The sequence below is a fragment of the Coregonus clupeaformis genome, unplaced genomic scaffold, assembly GCF_020615455.1.
Source record: "Coregonus clupeaformis isolate EN_2021a unplaced genomic scaffold, ASM2061545v1 scaf1307, whole genome shotgun sequence".
NCBI classification, from domain to species: domain Eukaryota; kingdom Metazoa; phylum Chordata; class Actinopteri; order Salmoniformes; family Salmonidae; genus Coregonus; species Coregonus clupeaformis.
In genome coordinates, this window is record NW_025534761.1 from 110244 (window position 1) to 134035 (window position 23792).

A 23792-nucleotide genomic window follows, 5' to 3' on the forward strand; every position below is an offset into this window, starting at 1 on the left:
TTTTCTGGTCTTGTGTGTGTGTGTGCGTGCATGTCTTACCTCTGTCTCGTTGGCAGTCAGCCCTAGAGCAATATATCCACTGGAGTCCCCACGGAGCTCAACTAACAGGTCTACTCCGTTAGGAGGAGAGGGGGCAGTAGTGACTATGGAAGCGAAGAGGCAGCTTGTTTTTCCTGTAGGATCACATTGTTCTGGGGTCTCTACACACAGCTTTTTCAATCCACAGCCTGTCCGTGTGATATTCACCTGTCAAACCACACACAGAAAATCTAGTTCAAGTTATGCACACATCTTAAAGTTAGAGTTAATTTCAAAATCTATATTGGTGGGCTGTTGACTCATCGACATCAGACCACTTTTAACTTCTAAAATCCTCTGACAAACTTTGACTTGGGAGTGAACTATTACTTTAAGTTAGGATCTGGTCAATAAAGGTGTTTCTGGGAAGAGTAGATTAAGAACCTTCGTATTATTGGCAAACGTGAGATGTCCGTTTCCACTAACACCTGGTGCCAGGCAGCCCATCACCATAGTGACCACAAAGAGAAGTCCTCTGTCCATTCCTTCATGGGAACATGGTAAATAAAAAAAAGTATGTTTTACATAACTTTAAAAACACTCACTGTTATCATTAATCTGTTCTGAAAGTAGAGAAATACATTTTTGTCATATTTTAAGAAGCCATCAACCAAACGTGTTAAATTAAAAATATTCTTAAATACAAATAGAATACTTACCTGGTCCTGTCCTTAGTAAGCCTATCCTTTAGCCAATGCACTGTCTCAGCAGGATAAATGCTTTCTAAATTCTGTAATATGCTTTTTACTCCCTTTTATCTACATGTTCATGTGGGAGGAGCCCCAGCATCCATGAGGCAGGGCGTGGATTGGCCGGTAGAGGTGAGTTACCACGCAATGGAATAATTCTGTATGTATGTATGAATGCAGAAATTCAGTTCCTCATTCACCCTGTCACCTTGTGTATTTTCAAGAAGGAAACAATTAGTCTAGACCAGTGGTTCTCAATCCTGGTCCTGGGTACCCAAAGGGGTGCACATTTTAGTTTTTTCCTTAGCACTACACAAATTATTCAAATAATCAACTCATCATCAAGTTTTTATGATTTTAATCAGCTGTGTAGTGATAAGGCAAAACAAATAAAAATAAGGGCACCTCTTTGGGTCCCTAGGACCAGGTTTGAGAACCACTGGTCTAGACCAATTGTTGACAACATATCTGATCTGATTGGTCAAAAGACCAATTATTGGCAAAGGATTTTGATGTGATTGGTCAAAAGACCAATTATTGGCAAAATGTTATAATAGGGCTGCCTGTGTAAACCCTATATTGATAGATACAGACCTGCATGCATCCTCTCCATTAGGTTTGGGCGGTATAACAATTAGTTATTGTGAAATCACACAGAAGGAAATAATGTTCAAGAAAAAATAACTGTCTGACAATCAAATCAAATCAAATCAAATATTATTTGTCACATGTGGTGAATACAACAGGTGTAGACCTTACAGTGAAATGCTTACTTACAAGCCCTTAAACAACAATGCAGTTTTAAGAAAAATAAGAGTTAAGAAAATATTTACTAAATAAACTAAAGTAAAAAGAAAGTAACACAATAAAATAGCAATAACAAGGCTATATACAGGGGGTACCGGTACCGAGTCAATGTGCGGGATTACAGGTTAGTCGAGGTAATTGAGGTAATATGTACAGTGGGGAAAAAAGGTATTTAGTCAGCCACCAATTGTGCAAGTTCTCCCACTTAAAAATATGAGAGAGGCCTGTAATTTTCATCATAGGTACACGTCAACTATGACAGACAAATTGAGAAAAAAAATTCCAGAAAATCACATTGTAGGATTTTTAATGAATTTATTTGCAAATTATGGTGGAAAATAAGTATTTGGTCACCTACAAACAAGCAAGATTTCTGGCTCTCACAGATCTGTAACTTCTTCTTTAAGAGGCTCAGAGAGACTTCAGGCTCCTCTGTCCTCCACTCGTTACCTGTATTAATGGCACCTGTTTGAACTTGTTATCAGTATAAAAGACACCTGTCCACAACCTCGAACAGTCACACTCCAAACTCCACTATGGCCAAGACCAAAGAGCTGTCAAAGGACACCAGAAACAAAATTGTAGACCTGCACCAGGCTGGGAAGACTGAATCTGCAATAGGTAAGCAGCTTGGTTTGAAGAAATCAACTGTGGGAGCAATTATTAGGAAATGGAAGACATACAAGACCACTGATATTCTCCCTTGATCTGGGGCTCCACGCAAGATCTCACCCCGTGGGGTCAAAATGATCACAAGAACGGTGAGCAAAAATCCCAGAACCACACGGGGGGACCTAGTGAATGACCTGCAGAGAGCTGGGACCAAAGTAACAAAGCCTACCATCAGTAACACACTACGCTGCCAGGGACTAAAATCCTGCAGTGCCAGACGTGTCCCCCTGCTTAAGCCAGTACATGTCCAGGCCCGTCTCAAGTTTGCTAGAGTGCATTTGGATGATCCAGAAGAGGATTGGGAGAATGTCATATGGTCAGATGAAACCAAAATAGAACTTTTTGGTAAAAACTCAACTCGTCGTGTTTGGAGGACAAAGAATGCTGAGTTGCATCCAAAGAACACCATACCTACTGTGAAGCATGGGGGTGGAAACATCATGCTTTGGGGCTGTGTTTCTGCAAAGGGACCAGGACGACTGATCCGTGTAAAGGAAAGAATGAATGGGGCCATGTATCGTGAGATTTTGAGTGAAAACCTCCTTCCATCAGCAAGGGCATTGAAGATGAAACGTGGCTGGGTCTTTCAGCATGACAATGATCCCAAACACACCGCCCGGGCAACAAAGGAGTGGCTTCGTAAGAAGCATTTCAAGGTCCTGGAGTGGCCTAGCCAGTCTCCAGATCTCAACCCCATAGAAAATCTTTGGAGGGAGTTGAAAGTCCATGTTGCCCAGCGACAGCCCCAAAACATCACTGCTCTAGAGGAGATCTGCATGGAGGAATGGGCCAAAATACCAGCAACAGTGTGTGAAAAGCTTGTGAAGACTTACAGAAAACGTTTGACCTGTGTCATTGCCAACAAAGGGTATATAACAAAGTATTGAGAAACTTTTGTTATTGACCAAATACTTATTGTGGACAGGTTTCTTTTATACTGATAACAAGTTCAAACAGGTGCCATTAATACAGGTAACGAGTGGAGGACAGAGGAGCCTCTTAAAGAAGAAGTTACAGGTCTGTGAGAGCCAGAAATCTTGCTTGTTTGTAGGTGACCAAATACTTATTTTCCACCATAATTTGCAAATAAATTCATTAAAAATCCTACAATGTGATTTTCTGGATTTTTTTTCCTCAGTTTGTCTGTCATAGTTGACGTGTACCTATGATGAAAACTACAGGCCTCTCTCATCTTTTTAAGTGGGAGAACTTGCACAATTGGTGGCTGACTAAATACTTTTTTCCCCCACTGTATGTTTCCCATGCCAATAAAGCCCTTAAATTGAAACTGAACTGAGAGAGAGAGAGAAAGAGAAAGAATGGACATTTTGTCTTGAATCAAGTCCATTTGGATTCGTTCCAGCTGAGAGGAAGTGATATACCTACAGTATACTTCCTCCTGTTGTGAAACAGCTTCCCCTAAAACTTGGTCCTCTGTAGCTCAGCATGGTAGAGCACGGCGCTTGTAACGCCAGGGTAGTGGGTTCGATCCCCGGGACCACCCATATGTAAAAATGTTTGCGCACATGACTGTAAGTCGCTTTGGATAAAAGCGTCTGCTAAATGGCATATTATATTATTTAACTTTTATTGGGTTCATTATCAGCAGGTTAGACTCAGGTAAATCAGGTAAAAAGAACTACACATACTCAAGTTATGCTGGACAACCTTTCTGCTCAGATGCTGATTGTTGATTCCCTTTTGTAACTGGTTTTCAATCAAACTTTATTGGTTGATTGATTTGTAGCCTCTGCAGCTAATGCCTGAGGCTTGAGTTATCCTATTTATTACTAAGGGCTATGGCACGATAAACATTTAAAGGCAATGTTCAGTGTTTGCGGAGACTGCATTCTTTGTAGGCCTAAACGCTGCATATGTCAACTCAATGATACATTTTCCTTACATTTCAATTGCGATATAGTGCGGAAGATCACCCACTTGGGAGCCAGGCCCACCCAATCAGATTGAGCAAAACAAATGTTTTTTTGTTTTTTTTGGGGGGGGGTGTTTTTACCTAAACATGCATTTTTAGATCATTCGGTGTGGCAAAACAAATGATGTTAGAAGTTAGCTTTATTTTATTTTTTATCAGAAACCAACATCTCAAAAACATAAACTTACATATAAAAACAATAATTATTATCAAACAAAGTGAGCAGAACTTCAAGTAACAGGAATTTACATTTGAGTCATTCAGCAGACGCAATTAGGGTTAAGAGCCTTGCTCAAGGGCACATACAGATTTTTTACCTAGTCGGCTCGGGGATTCAAACCAGCAACCTTTTGGTTACCGGGCCAATACTCTTAACCGCTAGGCTCCCTGCTGCCCACATGTGAATGTGACCCATGTATCAGTAACCATGAAATAAAGAACACATAAAGGTATGCACGCATGACTGTAAGTCGCTTTGGATAAAAGCGTCTGCTAAATGGCATATTATTATTATAACTGGATACAAAACATTAGTATAAATACACCAAAAGTAGTTTGTGAGGCCAGCATTCAAATTGTGCAAAAAACACCTGTGAGTTAACGACACAATGATCTCTGACATTGGAAGAGTGGTCATGGCAAACATTTAAACAGAGAAAGAAAACCCTGAGGGTATTCACATGAGCAGCAAGCATTGTTCTATAAAGTACGGTGGCCGGGAAGTGCAAAGCAACATTACAAAGAATGAAACACTTTTACAAAGCTCGAGACAAATTAACATTTTGGAAAACAAATTAACATTTTGGAAAACAAATTTACATTTTGGAAAACAAATTTACATTTTATAAAACAAATTTACATTTTATAAAACAAATTTACATTTTAGAAAACAAATTAACAAGACGCAAAACACTTTTACCAGTCCCGAAACAAATTTACAAACGACAGATTCGTCACGGAAAGGGAATGTACCATATACCGGAAGTGACGAGCGTGGTCTTTTCGTGTTTTTGTTGTGGAGTTTATGGCGTCAAAGAAGTTTATGGTGACCGCCCGAACATGGACTGCGGCCGAGGGATGTTTTGCCCGTTTTGTGGCAAACACATGAACAGCTTAACGCGGTTTTGCTTTACGTGTGGTCGGTGTTTGGAGTTTTTAAAGGACACGGACCAGACGGAAACACCAGACATACTGCATCATTGCGTTCAATATTTTAACGAGGGTCACTCGTACGCTGTAATCGTGGACATGATGTCAAGTCTACACGGTGTAAACATCAGCTTGAGGACTCTTAAAAGTAAACTGATCGAAGCCGGGTTGTACCGCAGAAAGGATTATTCCTCGCCAAACGCCGTGAGTAACGCCATCAGATTTGAACTTCGTGGACCTGGACAACTACTCAATGGGACCTAACTATATGTGGCACGCAGATGGTTATGACAAACTTAAGCCATTCGGTTTGGCCATTTCGGGATGCATAGATGGATTTTCACGTAAAGTATTGTGGCTTCAATGTGGACCAACAAATAATAACCCAACAGTGATTGCTCACTATTTCATGTCATGTGTGCGAAACCTCGGTGTCATCCCCATGAGACTGAGGACTGATTGCGGCACTGAGAACGGCATAATGGCTGCAATTCAATGTACCCTACGCCACCATCACAGTGACTACTACTCTGGAGCGTCCAGCCACATGTACGGCTCATCTATAAATAACCAGCGTATTGAGTCCTGGTGGTCTATATTTAGAAAGGGAAGGTGAGTTGTCTTCATAAAGGGTCATTGCATCTTTTGGTCATTCGATTTTCTTCTCAGGAACGATTAATGAAAAACGAGCACAATAATTATCAATACAAATTTGTAAAGCAAATCCTGCCCGTCAGGAAAAGTAGCTGTTCCTGAAAAGCAAATCGAATGACCAAAAGATGCACAGACCATACATTTCATTATAACTAACCTTTATTATTTATAGTATAACTAAACATTTGTATCCATTTCTATAGGTCTCAGTTCTGGATGGAGTTATTTGCCGACCTTAGAGATGCCGGATACTTCAACGGGAGTCATGAGCATCAATGCCTATTGAGATATTGCTTTGGTGATGTTATTCAGAAGGACTTGGATGAGTGTGTGAGACTGTGGAACAGCCACAGGATTCGCCCTTCCAGAACAGCAGCATGTCCAGGAGGAGTGCCCAATGAACTCTACTACTTACCACACAGGTGATACATTGGTGATAATAAACAGATAAAAGCATTAATGTAACGTTTTAGCTTAAATGAAAATAAATGCAATTATGTATTCTATTTAACATAGGTTTGGCTCCAGAGACTGCGGATTTCAAAGTGAACAAGCTGAACTGGATGCCCTTCCTGAGGCTAGCCTGTCAATGACTCCTTGTGGGGACCCAAACATGCAGGAGTACTTGGACTTTGCCATGGAACACAATCAGTTACAGAAGCCAGACAACTGGGAGTCTGCATCCGAACTGTACATGAAACTAAAAGAAATGGCTCAGCTATGAAATGATCAAAAAGGGAGGGTTTTTGTAGTGGTGGAATACTGCTGTCTGTCTGAACACAATATTTATGAATCTGTCACCCAAAGCTTAATTGTTTTTAAGTGTGAAGTAAATTAATCAAAAATAGTAATCAGTATTTATTACACTTTTGTAGTATTGAGAGTAATGGATCTAAAACATTTTCAAAATGTTTACTGTGAGAAAAGAACATGCTCACATACAGTAACATTATAAAAACAACTTTGGCAACTGCACTTTAAAAGTGCACCTTTAATAGGGTTGGGCATCAAGAACCAATTCCTACTTGGAATAGTTTTAAAAAATTACGATTCCATCGGAATTGTTTCTTTATTGGAATCGTTTTGGAGGATTGGGTTTCAAATCTGATCATGGGTTCCAAATTTAACATGCGCAAGTTTTGGTTTCTGTAGCGGCCAGGTGCTTGTTGTGTTGCAGCCATGGAGCACAGTAAGCGGTGCTCTAGTGTGGCTTTATTTTACATTGAAAAAGCCCCGTCAAACTGCAACCCACCTTTGAATCAAAATAAAACTTTCCTCTTATTTGTGAAATAAGCATGTGACCCGTTTCAACTCCACCACTCAAAGAATCGGAATCGAGAATCGATAAGAACCGGAATCAAAAGGAAGAACCGGAATTGGAATCAGAATCGTTAAAATCTAAATGATGCCCAACCCTAACCTTTAACAACAACAACTTTTTCAGAGTCTTAACTCTATGGGTCATCCATCATATAGCTTAGAAACAGCCGAATCCTGGACTATTTTGAATTCCAAAGTCCATTTGTGACTTAAACAAAGTGTATGAGTCTAGGAGTGGTAATCTCAAGGAGTTTGAACATGTATTTGCCATTGGGAACGCAGAGTCCTCCAGGAACTCTATTTGAGGCAGTGGTTCCAAGCCAGATGGGGGAAGTGAAGACAGCCCAGTAGCAAACATCAAAACATCTTCCACAGACACAGCAGCCTGGCCTTCTGCAAAGAAAAACAATTCAGATACATCACTGCCATGTGTTTTCTTAACTAGTTATAAAAAACAAACTAACAAACCTTCACAATCAAGGAGATAGTCTGCCCAGTAGGCCATGGTTTGACTTTCTTTAAGTCTTCGATTACTCCCCGAAGGACTGAGGTCAGGTTTGAAGAGTCTCTCAAGTTCAAAAGCAGTGAGTCGCCTTTCAGAGTGGCACATGACAGGGGCCAGCAAAGTAGGGTGTTGCTATAGTGCAGTCAAAAACTCCAGGGTTGAAAGACCATCTCTGAATCTACAGTGAACACAAACATTGTTTCACTGCTGTGTAGTGCCAATTGAATTTAAAATTATCTAAAGAAAACTATTAAATATTCTCTTCTCTACAATTACTATCCACCTTAACATTGTTGAAAATTGATTTCAAAAACCCTATTTTTGCATTGCACATTAAACGTTAATTGTTACAAACTGTAAGTATAACACACAGAAACAAAAGACTGGAATGACACAGACGGATGGGTGGCTTGAGCACTCACACGATGCCTTCAGAAAGTCTACACACCCATTGCACTTTTTCACAACTTTGTTTCGTTATAGATTCAATTTAAAATAGTAATATTAATATTTTTCCTCATCAGCCTACACACAATACATCATAATGACAAAGCAAAAACAAGTTTTTAGAAATTGTAGCAAATTTAATAAAAATTAAAAACTGGAATATCACATTCGCACAAGTTAATTAACCATTTTCTCAGTACACTGTTGAAGCACCTTTGGAAGTAATTCCAGCCTGGATTCCTCGTGTATGAAGCTACAGGCTTTACACACAACATCACCACACTCTTTATATCTGATTTTTAGGGACATTTACAAGAGATACTAAAACCTCTCTGCATGTCAGGATCTTTATGAGAACTGAGGGCAGAAATAGATCCATATGTAAATGACACTGCTACAGTATGGAGCAGGTGGTTGGATAAACAGCAGCAAGTCATCAAGGGTTTGATGGGTAAAGTGAGCCTCAAACCATCACTCTGCTGCCAGATGTGCAGCAGAGGTGGATGGATCACTTTAAGGGGTAACTGGACTGATTTTCCTCTATGGAAGAGTTAGTCAGGAGGAGAAACCTAAGATCTAATTTCTGTTTTTGCTTTGTCATTATGATTTATTGTGTGTAGATTGATGAGGAAAAGGATTTAAATATATTTTAAATTGAATCTATAAAGGTGTGCAGACTTAATGAAGGCACTGTAGTTTGACACAGAATGAAGTGACATCACATATCCGTTGAAATACACTAAGGTACAAATTCTGATTAAGGACAAATTGATAACAGATATACATACTTGCATAAACCAAAGATGGGGACCATGAGGCATTTCAAACAAAAAATTCATACATAAATAAATAAAAATCTCATCACTACAAATATCATCTTACCTGTCAATTACAGATGAGTTGCGGTCAATGATATACCATTGGAGGTAGTCTGACACGATTTCTTTATTTTCTTCCACAGTAGCCACATGTCTCAGACAACCTGCTGTCTGTAACATTGTGCTGTGTCTCATCATACATTCTTGCAGAGCATCCAATGAAGCAGCATTCTCAATCTGAAAGACATGAAAATTGGCTTAAAAACACCCAGTCAATAACTGTATGCACTGTATCTCCTTGCCTATTTTTTTAATAACGTACATAGCAAGGTGTAATCTTACACTATCAAAAACTAATAAATTAATTAAATATATTCCGGCGTGATATAGGAAGTAAACATTGTCTCAAAAACACTGCAGTAAGTATGAAAAACTCTGCCCTACCATACCCTTATGCTATTCTCACCTCTTGCAAAGCTTTCCTATTTCTTCATCAGTTATTAAATTATTTGTTGCTTTGAATGAAGGCTGGCCTGCAAGATAATGTACAAGATCTTCTGACAGGAAATGGGGTCCTGGACCTCCATGCACAACTGACACAGCAATCACCTTTCCTGCCAAGTAGTATTCATCCTCCCTAACAGCTGTGAATGAATTCATATTGCAAAATTAAAACAATGCATTACTGTATATACTGTAATATGCAAGCATATGTCATGTGATATATCTGGTCAATGAGCATTAACCAACCATTAGTAGCCTATAGTACACATCCAACCAATATGCATACCCTTTGCATTGTAGACCAAGAACCGATGTCCTTCTGGTCCATCAAAAATGGGCCGGTCTTTTAGGTGTTTCATCAGTAGAGTTAAAAACTCTCGTCTTGGACCACCAGTGTCAATTCCCTCTTCCAGAACACCAGTATCATCAGTAAATTTCACCAGCATGTCACAGGTTTCAGAATATGTTGTACGCTTGAAACCTCTGACTGCCCCATCCCAAACATTATCCCTTGAGATGTTAAACCGGCTGACTTTTTTTATGATCAATAGGAAGAGACAGGTTTGCTACGATGTCAGGTAATGCAATGTCCGTCTCCTCCCTGTAATGACAAAAAGTTAATTCATTTGTGGATATTCCAGATATACAAGAACTATTGTACAGTGAAAAAAACTGGAGTGCTATAGTCAAAAGCATATTACATTGCTGTGTGTTGGAAATTCTTCACATTGACAGCAACCGGCTCTTCGTCCTCCTGCTCAACATTTGGTGAATACAGGTCTGTGTATTTACTGTTGGGGAAATTGCCATTTCCATGTTAAAACATCTTACAAACAAAAATGTCTTCCCCATGTAATCAGTTCAATACATTTAAATTATGTCAGTCATTATCTTTTCTTTTTTTTACTTACCTGTAGCAAGACATTTTTTCTGGATTTGCTTCCGGTGGATCCAGATCCTCAGCATCAGATATTACTATCTGAAAAAAAGATTAAAATGTCTGAAACAACAACACTGAAAGCAAGAAATGTCATGCTGCCACACTCTGCCTTATTACCTGTCCAGGCTGAATTGTTGATTGTCCTGGTGCATCTCTGAAACATGATAAAACATATTAAAATGATTAGCTCCATGATAAAGGCTATAATGTAGCTTTGAGTAGCATGTAGTAGTAGAGGGAACAGAAAGATGTATTTAAAAAAAAGATTATTTTGAGAACATGTGGATAGGAGCGTTTCCTGGACTCAAATCTGAGTTAGTTTGAGTTTATTTTTTAATGGAAAAGGTATAAAATAAAAGAAAGCTCAAACTACTATTTTTTAACTATTAAAATGCTTGTATTGCAAGTGGCCAAGCCATACAGAACCAATTTAAAAGAACTTTAATGCGTTTTTGCATCTAGCCTTCGTCAGCGAGTCAAACAGATGAAATGAGAGACAATGGGTCTTTTCTAGTGTCCAAGGTGTTCTGGGCTAGAGTAGGTGTTGTAGACATCTTAAAACCAGTAGGTGTCCTTCAGGCCTACAATAGTCAAATCATGTAAACATTATGTATATGGATGTGTCCCATGTTTCCTATTGGTGGATTACCACTAGAAAAAAACCCAGTGTCTCTCATTACATCTATTTGACTCCCTGACAAAGGCTAGATGCCGAAACGTGTTGGAGTTCTTTAAGTTGGTTCTGGATGACCGTGCCACTTCAGTAAAGGCCTATAGTACCTATGCAGGATCGACAGTGATGTGGGACATATGAATGGACAGTGGATACCCCCCACTTCATTCTCACGTGTTTTTTTTAATGGTTTGGTTAATTTTTGTTTATTCAACTGCAAGAGCAACTGTATTTCAGTGGGTTTATTCTGTAAAGCTCTGCTCACACAGGCAGCTGTGGGTCCTTTAGGTAGGGGAGCGAGGGGCACCGCAGTCAGTTACAGAAACAGCTGATAGCATGTAGCAACGTTGAGCTTATGTGCAGCAATATAAATGTATGTATAATGTGTATGTGAATAAGTAGTGAAATATCTGCTAGTAGTTTTGTGAGTTAAATAAAAAAAAAAGGTGAAATTGCACTTTACCTGGTAGTGAAAGCACTGTAGCCCAACAAAATATGAATTATTATTGCACGTGTGAAAATTCCTTTGTGTCCAAGTGTGCAACACCTACCTTTCATCGTCCAGCTTGTGTTTGGGAGTACTTCGATTTTGTGGTTCAAAAACCTGAGAGGAAACGGATAAAATGATCAACAACTTTCAACAGGTTCCATTATTTTTCCATTACCACATACAGTATATATCAATGCTGAATGGTTGTCTGTGTTACTGTATAATAGTTACTGCAAAATAATCAAAACAAGCCTTTTTCCACTAAAATATTGACCAGGACATTGATTTATGCTTAAAATCCAATGTACATCTAATTAATAAATTATATGAAAATGAATAAATACAAACATACATAAACATTTAAAAAAGAGAAATAACTGATGTACCAAAGTGTCAGCACGATTGAGTTCAGCTGTGCTCCTTGTTGTGATGACAATTTCAGAATCAGAGTCTGAGGTATCATCCACTGAAAAAAAATAATTCAAACAACCATTATCTATCCTCCAGCAGAGTATCTAAATATGTAAAAATATTGAATCATGAGATCCACTAACCTCTTTTATAGTGTTTTTCTAGGCAAATGAAAAAAGTGATCCTGGAATATGCCTTTCCTATTTCCTTTTTATATTCTGCCAATTTGAATGGCCTTTCTGACCCAGGCACATGAACCACCTCTGAGCAGTCTGGATACAAAAGGACATAAGGTCCTTCGTGCATGTCCTTGTTAAATGTTGTCATTTTCTGGACAGCTTGTTTCAGTAGATCAGGTGCTGCTACCTCTGGGTCTGTAAATAACTGTAGTGTTTTCCCTCTTAGAGGTTTTAAATCAGTTCCACTTGGCACCATCAATCCTACGTTTATCTAGTAAAATAACAAAGATATAATTAATGTATACATAGGTAAAATAAAAACACACAAATACATATAGAGCATTGCAAAATTGTATAGGACGGTCAGTACACCTTACCTGGACGTGTTTTCTTTCTTTAGGCCTATATCTTCCTTTTGGCCCATAGTTAAAAGACTGTCGTTCTTTTGATTTCGAGCTTCTGTACTCCATGAACTGTTTGTATGATGGGCATGGTTGTTCTGCAGAAATGGACAGAGTTCCGAAACAGAAAGTTAGAAGCCGCTCAAAAAATCATTAGCGTTACTGTCCTTAGATAGCTAGCGTTTTGGTTTTGCTAAACTTACTTTGCATAGCACTGTCCGGCTGTCGAGACGTCCCCTGTGTTTCCAATGTTTCCGTCTTGTCCGCGTCCTTTAAAAACTCCAAACACCGACCACACGTAAAGCAAAACCGCGTTAAGCTGTTCATGTGTTTGCCACAAAACGGGCAAAACATCCCTCGGCCACAGTCCATGTTCGGGCGGTCACCATAAACTTCTTTGACGCCATAAACTCCACAACAAAAACACGAAAAGACCACGCTCGTCACTTCCGGTATATGGTACATTCCCTTTCCGTGACGAATCTGTCGTTTGTAAATTTGTTTCGGGACTGGTAAAAGTGTTTTGCGTCTTGTTAATTTGTTTTCTAAAATGTAAATTTGTTTTCTAAAATGTAAATTTGTTTTCTAAAATGTAAATTTGTTTTATAAAATGTAAATTTGTTTTCCAAAATGTAAATTTGTTTTCCAAAATGTAAATTTGTTTTCCAAACTGTAAATTTGTTTTCCAAAATGTAAATTTGTTTTCCAAAATGTAAATTTGTCTCGAGCTTTGTAAAAGTGTTTCATTCTTTGTAATGTTGCTTTGCACTTCCCGGCCACCGTAATAAAGTGCTTTGAGTCAGTGTGAATCCACTACCAGCTTTCGGACAGATATATTTTACAATCTCTACAATGACCTTGTTAAAATAAGTTTTTTTTAAATCACTTAAAAAAACTTTTATGACAAATGTGTATAAAAGGCACCATTTGGAGTTCCATTGCTCTAGTTTCAAGAAGGAGCAAATATTAGCAACACAATGACTGGCATGGATTTAACATGTTCCCAAATAAATAATATAAAAACCAAACACCAAACCATTTTAGAATACTTAATCACATTTTCAATAGTTAATAATGCATAACATATCAATTTAAATATATACAGTCGTGGTCAAACGTTTTGAGAATGACACAAGTATTGGTCTCCACAAAGTTTGCTGCTTCAGTGTTCTTAGATCTTTATGTCAGTAGTTACTATGGTACACTGAAGTATAATTACAAGTATTCCATAAGTGTCAAAGGCTTTCATTGACAATGACATTCAGTTTATGCAAAGAGTCAATATTTGCAGTGTTGACACTTCTTTTTCAAGGCCTCTGCAATCCGCCCTGGCATGCTGTCAATTAACTTCTGGGCCACATCCTGACTGATGGCAGCCCATTCTTGCATAATCAATGCTTGGAGTTTGTCAGAAGTTGTGGGTTTTTGTTTGTCCACCCGCCTCTTGAGGATCAAACACAAGTTCTCAATGGGATTAAGGTCTGGGGAGTTTCCTGGCCATGGACTCAAAATGTTGATGTTTTGTTCCCCAAGCCACTTAGTTATCACTTTTACCTTATGGCAAGGTGCTCCATCATGCTGGAAAAGGCATTGGTCGTCACCAAACTGTTCTTGGATGGTTGGGAGAAGTTGCTCTCGGAGGATGTGTTGGTACCATTCTTTATTCATGGCTGTGTTCTTAGGCAAAATTGTGAGTGAGCCCACTCCCTTGGCTGAGAAGCAACCCCACAATGGTCTCAGGATGCTTTACTGTTGGCATGACACAGGACTGATGGTAGCGCTCACCTTGTCTTCTCCGGACAAGGTGTTTTCCGGATGGCCCAAACAATCGGAAAGGGGATTCATCAGAGAAAATGACTCTACCCCAGTCCTCAGCAGTCCAATCCCTGTATCAGTCTGTCCCTGATGTTTTTCCTGGAGAGAAGTGGCTTCTTTACTGCCCTTCTTGACACCAGGCCATCCTCCAAAAGTCTTCGCCTCACTGTGCATGCAGATGCACTCACACCTGCCTGCTGCCATTCCTGAGCAAGCTCTGCACTGGTGGTGCCCCGATCCCGCAGCTGAATCAACTTTAGGAGATGGTCCTGGCGCTTGCTGGACTTTCTTGGGCGCCCTGAAGCCTTCTTCACAACAATTGAACCTCTCTCCTTGAAGTTCTTGATGATCCGATAAATGGTTGATTTAGGTGCAATCTTACTAGCAGCAATATCCTTGCCTGTGAAGCCCTTTTTGTGCAAAGCAATGATGACGGAACGTGTTTCTTTGCAGGTAACCATGGTTGACAGAGGAAGAACAATGATTTCAAGCACCACCCTCCTTTTAAAGCTTCCAGTCTGTTATTCTGACTCAATCAGCATGACAGAGTGATCTCCAACCTTGTCCTCGTCAACACTCTCACCTGTGTTAACGAGACAATCACTGACATGATGGCAGCTTGTCCTTTTGTGGCAGGGCTGAAATGCAGTGGAAATGTTTTTGGGGGATTTAGTTCATTTTCATGGCAAAGAGGGACTTTGCAATTAATTGCAATTCATCTGATCACTCTTCATGACATTCTGGAGTAAATGCAAATTGCCATCATCAACACTAAGGCAGCAAACTTTGTGGAGACCAATACTTGTGTCATTCTCAAAACCTTTGACCACGACTGTAGTCCATCCGGATAGATGGCTTTGGAGCATGGACAAAAGCCTTGGCGGAGAGGCTTTTGCTCAGCATCACTCCCTCCCTTTCAGCATCACCCAGTCTCCTGTCCTTCTGACGAACCTCTCCATCTTAATTCCTAATGCTCCCCTCCCCACCACTTTCAAATGTTCTCCTCATGTTCTCAATCTTACTCCCTCATCTCTTTCCCTCTTACTCCCCAAGTCCATGTCTATTTTTTCTCTTCTGGACATTCTCTCCATCACTCCTTCAAGGCCCCTTTCGCTATCCCTCTCTCAACCCCACTTTCTTTTTCTTCCTCCTCTCCTCCTTTCCCTTTAAGTCGATACTGTACTTAACTTTACTTCCCCTATCTGTCTCTGCTCTCCAGTCCTTAACCCCTCTCTCTATCTCCCCCCTTTCAGTCTTACTCCTTCTCACCTGTTTTTTGTTTTTACCTCATCTTATCCCCGGAGCAATCTCTGGTATTTCATCTCTACTGCTGCCTCTATCCCTCTCCCTCCTTCTCTGGATTTGCTTTTTGTCACTTTTGCTGCCATGTCTGCTTGCTTTCCCTGTTGCCATCTTTTTTTTCAGAAGTATTCCTCACTACCACCTCTTGTTTCTTAGGGCCAGATTCAATCAGATCCGCTTTAACCGAAATCTGCATAGCTGATGTTTTGATGGTGTCAGACGTGGAACTGCGTTAGAGCTGTCAAATCCACAAGCAGCTCCCGGTATTATACCTAAAGCGGACATTGCCATTGGCAGCACAGAGTCACATTAAGATAAATCACATGTAGCCTTGTTTACAAGTTCAAACACTGGAATGTGAGATGTAATCTACACCTCAATTAGGCTGAAAGAAATCCTCATGATTTTGTTTAATGATTTTCAATTTGAGCATGATTATTTCTATATAGCCTACACTTGCTCGTTCTGAACTTCTAATGGGAGTAGGGCAGGTGTGGCTTCAAGACAAGGATCACAAGTGCAGCTACTCACCGATTTGACAGTTCCAAGCTGTTCCACCTCCGACACCGATAAAACATCAGCTATGCGGGTGTTGGCTATTGCCGGTTAACGCTTGATCTGATTGAACCCAGGCCTTAGTCTCCAATCCAGATATTTTACATTCCTTCTTTCTTTCACCTTTCAGACACTACCTTTTCATTCCAAATCCCTCTCTTTGTAGCAGCTCGTTAATTTTTATTTTCTCTAAGTCTCTATCCATCTGTTTTTCACTCCTCCACACAGTATCTTTGACCTTTTCTTCAACCTTTTCATTGCTATTCTCTGTCATTAGCCTTCTCTTTCTTCTTGCTGTCCATCTTTCCTTGCTGTTTCTACCATTCCTGTCTCTTTCTTTTTTCCTTTCTCAGACATACCTTTCTTTTTTCTCCTCGCTACCATTATTCTCACCTTTCACATTAGTGTCTCCACTCTCACTTCCCCTCTTTCTCCAACTCCGATTTCTCAGTCTCACACAACTTCTTCAACTCTATTGTTTCACTTTTAGTCAAAAACTTTTAAATCAAATCAAATTGTATTGTATCACATGCTTCGTAAACAACAGGTGCAGACTAACAGGGAAATGCCTACTTATGGGCCCTTCCCAACAATGCAGAGAGAAAGAAAATAGAGAACTAATAGAAAATAAATAACCCTTATCTTTTGTTACTATCCTTCTCCTTTTTACTTTCCTTCTCTTCCTTCTTTTTCTAACTCTTATCTGCCCCCTTATTGCTCTTATTCCCTTTCTCTTGACCTTCTTGTCCAACTTCTGTTCCAACTGGTCCAGCCGAGCTAGCCTAACTGGGTCTGAGAATGGATAATAACATTTGCTGTGGGGTACATGCTATACAAGTCAAGTCAGCATATTTATAAGTAGGTCGGAAATAATCTTACGAGTCACGTGTCGTTCTCCAGAACACTCACCTCTGCAGGTGTGCCCTCTCGAGGAGGTTTGGGTGATTATTTTAGGATTCCACTGAAAAGTCTTCCTTAATGGCATTAGAACAGTTCAGGTTGTCAACTATTTATATGGTAATATCCATAATACTGTAGTCATAATCTTTTTATTGAGCAGGTGAATAGTTCTCAACTCTGTCTCACCTTAATGTTGTTGTTGTCAGAGAGACTGTCATTTCTGGCTGAGAGTTCACTGTGTAATGACTGCTGGTCCTGTATGACAAGAGAAACTAGTATAGTACAAATTACAGGCAACACAAAGATCAAATGATGTTACCTGCACAATGACAAGTGAATTATTCATCTGTTCGCTTTACAGTGGGCTCCCGAGTGGCGCAGCGGTCTAAGGCACTGCATCTCAGTTGAGGCGTCACTACAGACCCTGGTTCAATTCCAGGCTGTATCACAACCGGCCGTGATTGGGAGTCCCATAGGGCGGTGCACAATTGGCCCAGCGTTGTCCGGGTTTGGCCGGTGTAGGCCGTCAATGTAAATAAGAATTTGTTCTTAACTGACTTGCCTAGTTAAATAAAGGTAAAATAAAAATAAATAAAACATGAAGTTATCAGAGTATCAAATAAGCAGAGTTTAAAGCTAGAATCCTTACTTACTACATCCATTATCTGACTTATAAATGAATGATATATACCCATTGATTGTTGAATAATATAACTTGTCCTTTGTCCTGTGTATGTTTGGTGGGACGTTGATGGAATGTTCTCCTAACCCTAAAAAAACTGGACACATTAATGTTCTTGCATGCGAATTAGATCGCGGACTGTTCTTACTGGAGAGGGTCACTGCAGACCCCATGGATCATGTATCTGTGACACACCATCGAAGTTTCGACGCACATATGGATAGGGTGTGCTGGAGACGTTCTTCAGAACCTCCAAGATCAACTGGCGGCAGAAGCCTAGACCAGGAGGGCAAATGACAGATGAGTAAGTTGTTTTGCTGTCGGTATCTAGCTAGCAATATTAGCTCTCTTTTCACATGATGCAGTGTTGTTCAGTACAGTATCAATTTGTGATTGATTCGGCCATAACGGGGCAAGCTAGCTAACGTTAGCTAGCTATAATGAATCAAATAAATGTTATTGGTCGCATACACATATTTAGCAGTCATTATTGTGGAGCGAAATTACATTTACATTTACGTCATTTTGCAGACGCTCTTATCCAGAGCGACTTACAAATTGGTGCATTCACCTTATAGCCAGTGGGATAACCACTTTACAATTTTTTTTGGGGGGGTGGGGTAAGGGCGGGGTAGAAGGATTACTTTATCCTATCCCAGGTATTCCTTAAAGAGGTGGGGTTTCAAGTGTCTCCGGAAGGTGGTGAGTGACTCCGCTGTCCTGGCGTCGTATGGGAGCTTGTTCCACCATTGGGGTGCCAGAGTAGCGAACAGTTTTGACTGGGCTGAGCGGGAACTGTGCTTCCGCAGAGGTAGGGGGGCCAGCAATGCCCTCGTTTGGGTGTAGGGACTGATCAGAGCCTGAAGGTACGGAGGTGCCGTTCTCCTCGCAGCTCCGTAGGCAAGCACCATGGTCTTGTAGCAGATGCGAGCTTCAACTGGAAGCCAGTGGAGTGTGCGGAGGAGCGGGGTGATGTGGGAGAACTTGGGAAGGTTGAACACCAGACGGGCTGCGGCATTCTGGATGAGTTGTAGGGGTTTAATGGCACAGGCAGGGAGCCCAGCCAACAGCGAGTTGCAGTAATCCAGACGGGAGATGACAAGTGCCTGGATTAGGACCTGTGCCGCTTCCTGTGTAAGGCAGGGTCGTACACTCCGAATGTTGTAGAGCATGGACCTACATGATCGGGTCACCGCCTTGATGTTAGCGGAGAGGGTCACGCCAAGGCTTTTTGCACTCTGGGAGGAGGACACAACGGAGTTGTCAACCGTGATGGCGAGATCATGGAACGGGCAGTCCTTCCCCGGGAGGAAGAGCAGCTCCGTCTTGCCGAGGTTCAGCTTGAGGTGGTGATCCGTCATCCACACTGATATGTCTGCCAGACATGCAGAGATGCGATTCGCCACCTGGTTATCAGAAGGGGGAAAGGAGAAGATTAGTTGTGTGTCGTCTGCGTAGCAATGATAGGAGAGGCCATGTGAGGATATGACAGAGCCAAGTGACTTGGTGTATAGCGAGAATAGGAGAGGGCCTAGAACTGAGCCCTGAGGGACACCAGTGGTGAGAGCACGTGGTGCGGAGACAGATTCTCGCCACGCCACATGGTAGGAGCGACCTGTCAGGTAGGACGCAATCCAGGAGTGAGCTGCGCCTGAGATGCCCAACTCGGAGAGGGTGGAGAGGAGGATCTGATGGTTCACAAATGCTTGTGTTCCTAGCTCCAACAGTGAAGTAATATCTAACAATACACATACATCTAAATGTAAAAGAATGGAATTAAGAAATATAGAAGTATTAGGACGAGCACTATCGGAGTTTAAAAATATATACAGTACCAGTCAAAAGTTTGGACACCTACTCATTCAAGAGTTTTTCTTTATTTTTACTATTTTCTACATTGTAGAATAAAAGTGAAGACATCAAAACTATGAAGTAACACATATGGAATCATGTAGTAAGCAAAAAAGTGTTAAACAAATCAAAATATATTTTATATTTGAGATTCTTCAAAGTAGCCACCCCTTGCCTTAATGAGAGCTTTGCACACTTTGGCATTCTCTAAACCAGATTCGTGACGAATGCATTTCAATTAACAGGTGTGCCTTGTTAAAAGTTAATGTGTGGAATTTCTTTCCTTCTTAATACGTTTGAGCCAATCAATTGTGTTGTGACAAGGTAGGGGTGGTATACAGAAGATAGCCCTATTTGGTAAAAGACCAAGTCCATATTATGGCAAGAACAGCTCAAATAAGCAAAGAGAAATGACAGTCCATCATTACTTTAAGACATGAAGGTCAGTCAATCCGGAAAATGTGAAAATCTTTGAAAGTATCTTTAAGCGCAGTCGCAAAAATCATTAAGCGTTATGATCAAACTGGTTCTCATGAGGACCGCCACAGGAAAGGAAGACCCAGAGTTACTGTTCAGAGGAGACTGCATGAATCAGGCCTTCATGGTCGAATTGCTGCAAAGAAACCACTACTAAAGGACACCAATAAGAAGAAGAGACTTGCTTGTGCCAAGAAACACCAGCAATGGACATTAGACCGGTGGAAATCTGTCCTTTGGTCTGGAGTCCAAATTGGAGATTTATGGTTCCAACCGCTGTGTCTTTGTGAGACACAGTGTAGGTGAACGGATTATCTCACCGTATGTAGTTCCCACCGTGAAGCATGGAGGAGGAGGTGTGATGGTGCTTTGCTGGTGACACTGTCTGTGATTTATTTAGAATTCAAGGCACACTTAACCAGCATGGCTACCACAGCATTCTGCAGCGATACGCCATCCCATCTGGTTTGGGCTTAGTGGGACAATAATTTGTTTTTCAACAGGACAATGACCCAACACACCTCCAGGCTGTGTAAGGGCTATTTTACCAAGAAGGAGACTGATGGAGTGCTGCATTACATGACCTGGCCTCCACAATCCCCCTACCTCAATCCAATTGAGATGGTTTTGGATGAGTTGGACCACAGAGTGAAGGAAAAGCAGCCAACAAGTGCTCAGCATATTTGAGAATTCCTTCAAGACTGTTGGAAAAGCATTCCAGCTGAAGCTAGTTGAGAGAATGCCAAGAGTGTGCAAAGCTGTCATCAAGGCAAAGGGTGGCTACTTTGAAGAATCTCAAATATAAAATATATTTTGATTTGTTGAACACTTTTTTGGTTACTACATAGTCAAGGATCATATCACCTCTGCCTTACCTGTCACCCTAGACCTACTTCAATTTGCTTACCGCCCCAATAGATCCACAGATGATGCAATCGCCATCCCACTGCACACTGCCCTATCACATTGGGACAAGAGGAATACCTATGTAAGAATGCTGTTCATTGACTATAGCTCAGCATTCAACACCATAGTACCCTCCAAGCTCATCATTAAGCTCGAGGCACTGGGTCTGAACCCTGCCCTATGCAACTGGGTCCTGGACTTCCTGACGGGCCGCCCCCAGGTGGTGAAGGTAGGAAACAACATCTCCACTTCGCTGATCCGCAACACTGGGGCCCCACAAGGGTGCGTGCTCAGCCCCCTCCTGTACTCCCTGTTCACCCATGACTGTGTGGCCAAGCACGCCTCCAACTCAATCATCAAGTTTGCAGACGATACAACAGTAGTAGGCTTGATTACCAACAATGACGAGACCGCCTACAGGGAGGAGGTGAGGACTCTGGGAGTGTGGTGGCAGGAAAATAACCTCTCATTCAACGTCAACAAAACAAAGGAGATGATCGTGGACTTCAGGAAACAGCAGAGGGTGCCCCCCCTATCCACATCGACAGGACCGCAGTGGAGAAGGTGGAAAGCTTCAAGTTCATTGGCGTACACATCACTGACAAACTGAAATGGTCCACCCACGCAGACAGTGTGGTGAAGAAGGCCAACAGAGCCTCTTCAACCTCAGGAGGCTGAAGAAATTTGTCTTGGCACCTAAAACCCTCACAAACTTTTACAGATGCACAATTGAGAGCATCCTGTTGGGCTGTATCACCGCCTGGTACAGCAACTGCACCGCCCGCAACCGCAGGGCTCTCCAGAGGGTGGTGCGGTCTGCTGAACGCATTACCGGGGGCAAACTACCTGACCTCCAAGACACCTACAGCACCCGATGTCACAGGAAGGCCAAAAAGATCATCAAGGACATCAACCACCCGAGCCACTGCCTGTTCACACAGCTATCATCCAGAAGGCGAGGTCAGTACAGGTGCATCAAAGCTGGGACTGAGAGAATGAAAAACAGCTTCTATCTCAAGGCCATCAGACTGTTAAATAGCCATCACTAGCACATTAGAGGTTGCTGCTGCCTATTGAAATCACTGGCCACTTTAAGAAATGGAACATTAGTCACTTTAATAATGTTTACATATCTTGCACTATTCATCTCATATGTATATAAGGTATTCTATTCTATAATATTCTACTGTATCTTAGTCCATGCCGCTCTGTCATTGCTTGTGACCAGTGTTCCATGTCTATGTACATACAGTGAGGGAAAAAAGTATTTGATCCCCTGCTGATTTTGTACGTTTGCCCACTGACAAAGAAATAATCAGTCTATAATTTTACCGGTAGGTTTATTTGAACATTGAGAGACAGAATAACAAAAAACTATCCAGAAAAACACATGTCAAAAATGTTATAAATTGATTTTCATTTTAATGAGGGAAATAAGTATTTGACCCCCTCTCAATCAGAAAGATGTCTGACTCCCAGGTGTCTTTGATACAGGTAACGAGCTGAGATTAGGAGCACACTCTAATCTAATCTTGTTACCTGTATTTAAAAAAAAATGTATTTAACCTTTATTTAACCAGGTAAGGCAGTTGAGAACAAGTTCTCATTTACAACTGCGACCTGGCCAAGATAAAGCAAAGCAGTGCGATAAAAAACAACAACACAGAGTTACATATGGGGTAAACAAAACAAAGTCAAAAATACAAACAGAACATATATATACAGTGTGTGCGAATGTAGTAAGTTATGGAGGTAAGGCAATAAATAGGCCATAGTGCAAAATAGTTACAATTTCGTATTAACACTGGAATGATAGATGTGCAAAAGATGATGTGCAAATAGAGATACTGGGGTGCAAATTAGCAAAATAAATAACAATAAGGGGATGAGGTAGTTGGGTGGGCTAATTTCAGATGGGCTGTGTTCAGGTGCAGTGATCGGTAAGCTGCTCTGACAACTGACGCTTAAAGTTAGTGAGGGAGATAAGAGTCTCCAGCTTCAGAGATTTTTGCAGTTCGTTCCAGTCATTGGCAGCAGAGAACTGGAAGGAATGGCGGCCAAAGGAGGTGTTGGCTTTGGGGATGACCAGTGAAATATACCTGCTGGAGCGCAGACTATGGGTGGGTGTTGCTATGGTGACCAGTGAGCTAAGATAAGACAGGGATTTGCCTAGCAGTGATTTATAGATGACCTGGAGCCAGTGGGTTTGGCGACGAATATGTTGTGAGGGCCAGCCAACAAGAGCGTACAGGTCACAATGGTGGGTAGTATATGGGGCTTTGGTGACAAAACGGATGGCACTGTGATAGACTACATCCAACTTGCTGAGAAGAGTGTTGGAGGCTATTTTGTAAATGACATCGCCAAAGTCAAGGATCGGTAGGATAGTCAGTTTTACGAGGGCATGTTTGGCAGCATGAGTGAAGGAGGCTTTGTTGCGAAATAGGAAGCCGATTCTAGATCTAACTTTTGATTGGAGATGCTTAATGTGAGTCTGGAAGGAGAGTTTACAGTCTAACCAGACACCTAGGTATTTGTAGTTGTCCACATACTCTAGGTCAGACCCGCCGAGAGTAGTGATTCTAGTCGGGTGGGCGGGTGCAAGCAGCGTTCGGTTGAAGAGCATGCATTTAG

The 23792-nt window shown here is 41.2% G+C and overlaps 2 protein-coding genes and 1 pseudogene across 2 annotated transcripts; 1 reads left to right on the forward strand and 2 right to left on the reverse strand.

Annotated features, from left to right (window-relative positions):
• Positions 1–5100: 5100 nt before the first annotated feature.
• On the forward strand, positions 5101–6833 carry LOC123486644. The gene is made up of 3 exons (XM_045217979.1): positions 5101–5940; positions 6186–6404; positions 6499–6833. Exons 1-3 carry the CDS (start codon positions 5582–5584, stop codon positions 6704–6706), a joined length of 786 nt encoding a protein of 261 aa, XP_045073914.1. The 5' UTR covers positions 5101–5581; the 3' UTR covers positions 6707–6833.
• On the reverse strand, positions 6828–9953 carry LOC123481137 (annotated as a pseudogene).
• A 41-nt stretch (positions 9954–9994) lies between these two features.
• Positions 9995–13185, reverse strand: LOC121535620. Its single transcript, XM_045217978.1, has 9 exons — positions 12874–13185; positions 12647–12768; positions 12234–12540; positions 12066–12145; positions 11741–11793; positions 10634–10670; positions 10488–10555; positions 10278–10367; positions 9995–10177 (listed from the first exon to the last, which is right to left on the reverse strand). The coding sequence occupies exons 1-9, from the start codon at positions 13133–13135 to the stop codon at positions 10096–10098; spliced, it is 1101 nt and encodes a 366-aa protein (XP_045073913.1). The 5' UTR covers positions 13136–13185; the 3' UTR covers positions 9995–10095.
• Positions 13186–23792: the final 10607 nt, after the last annotated feature.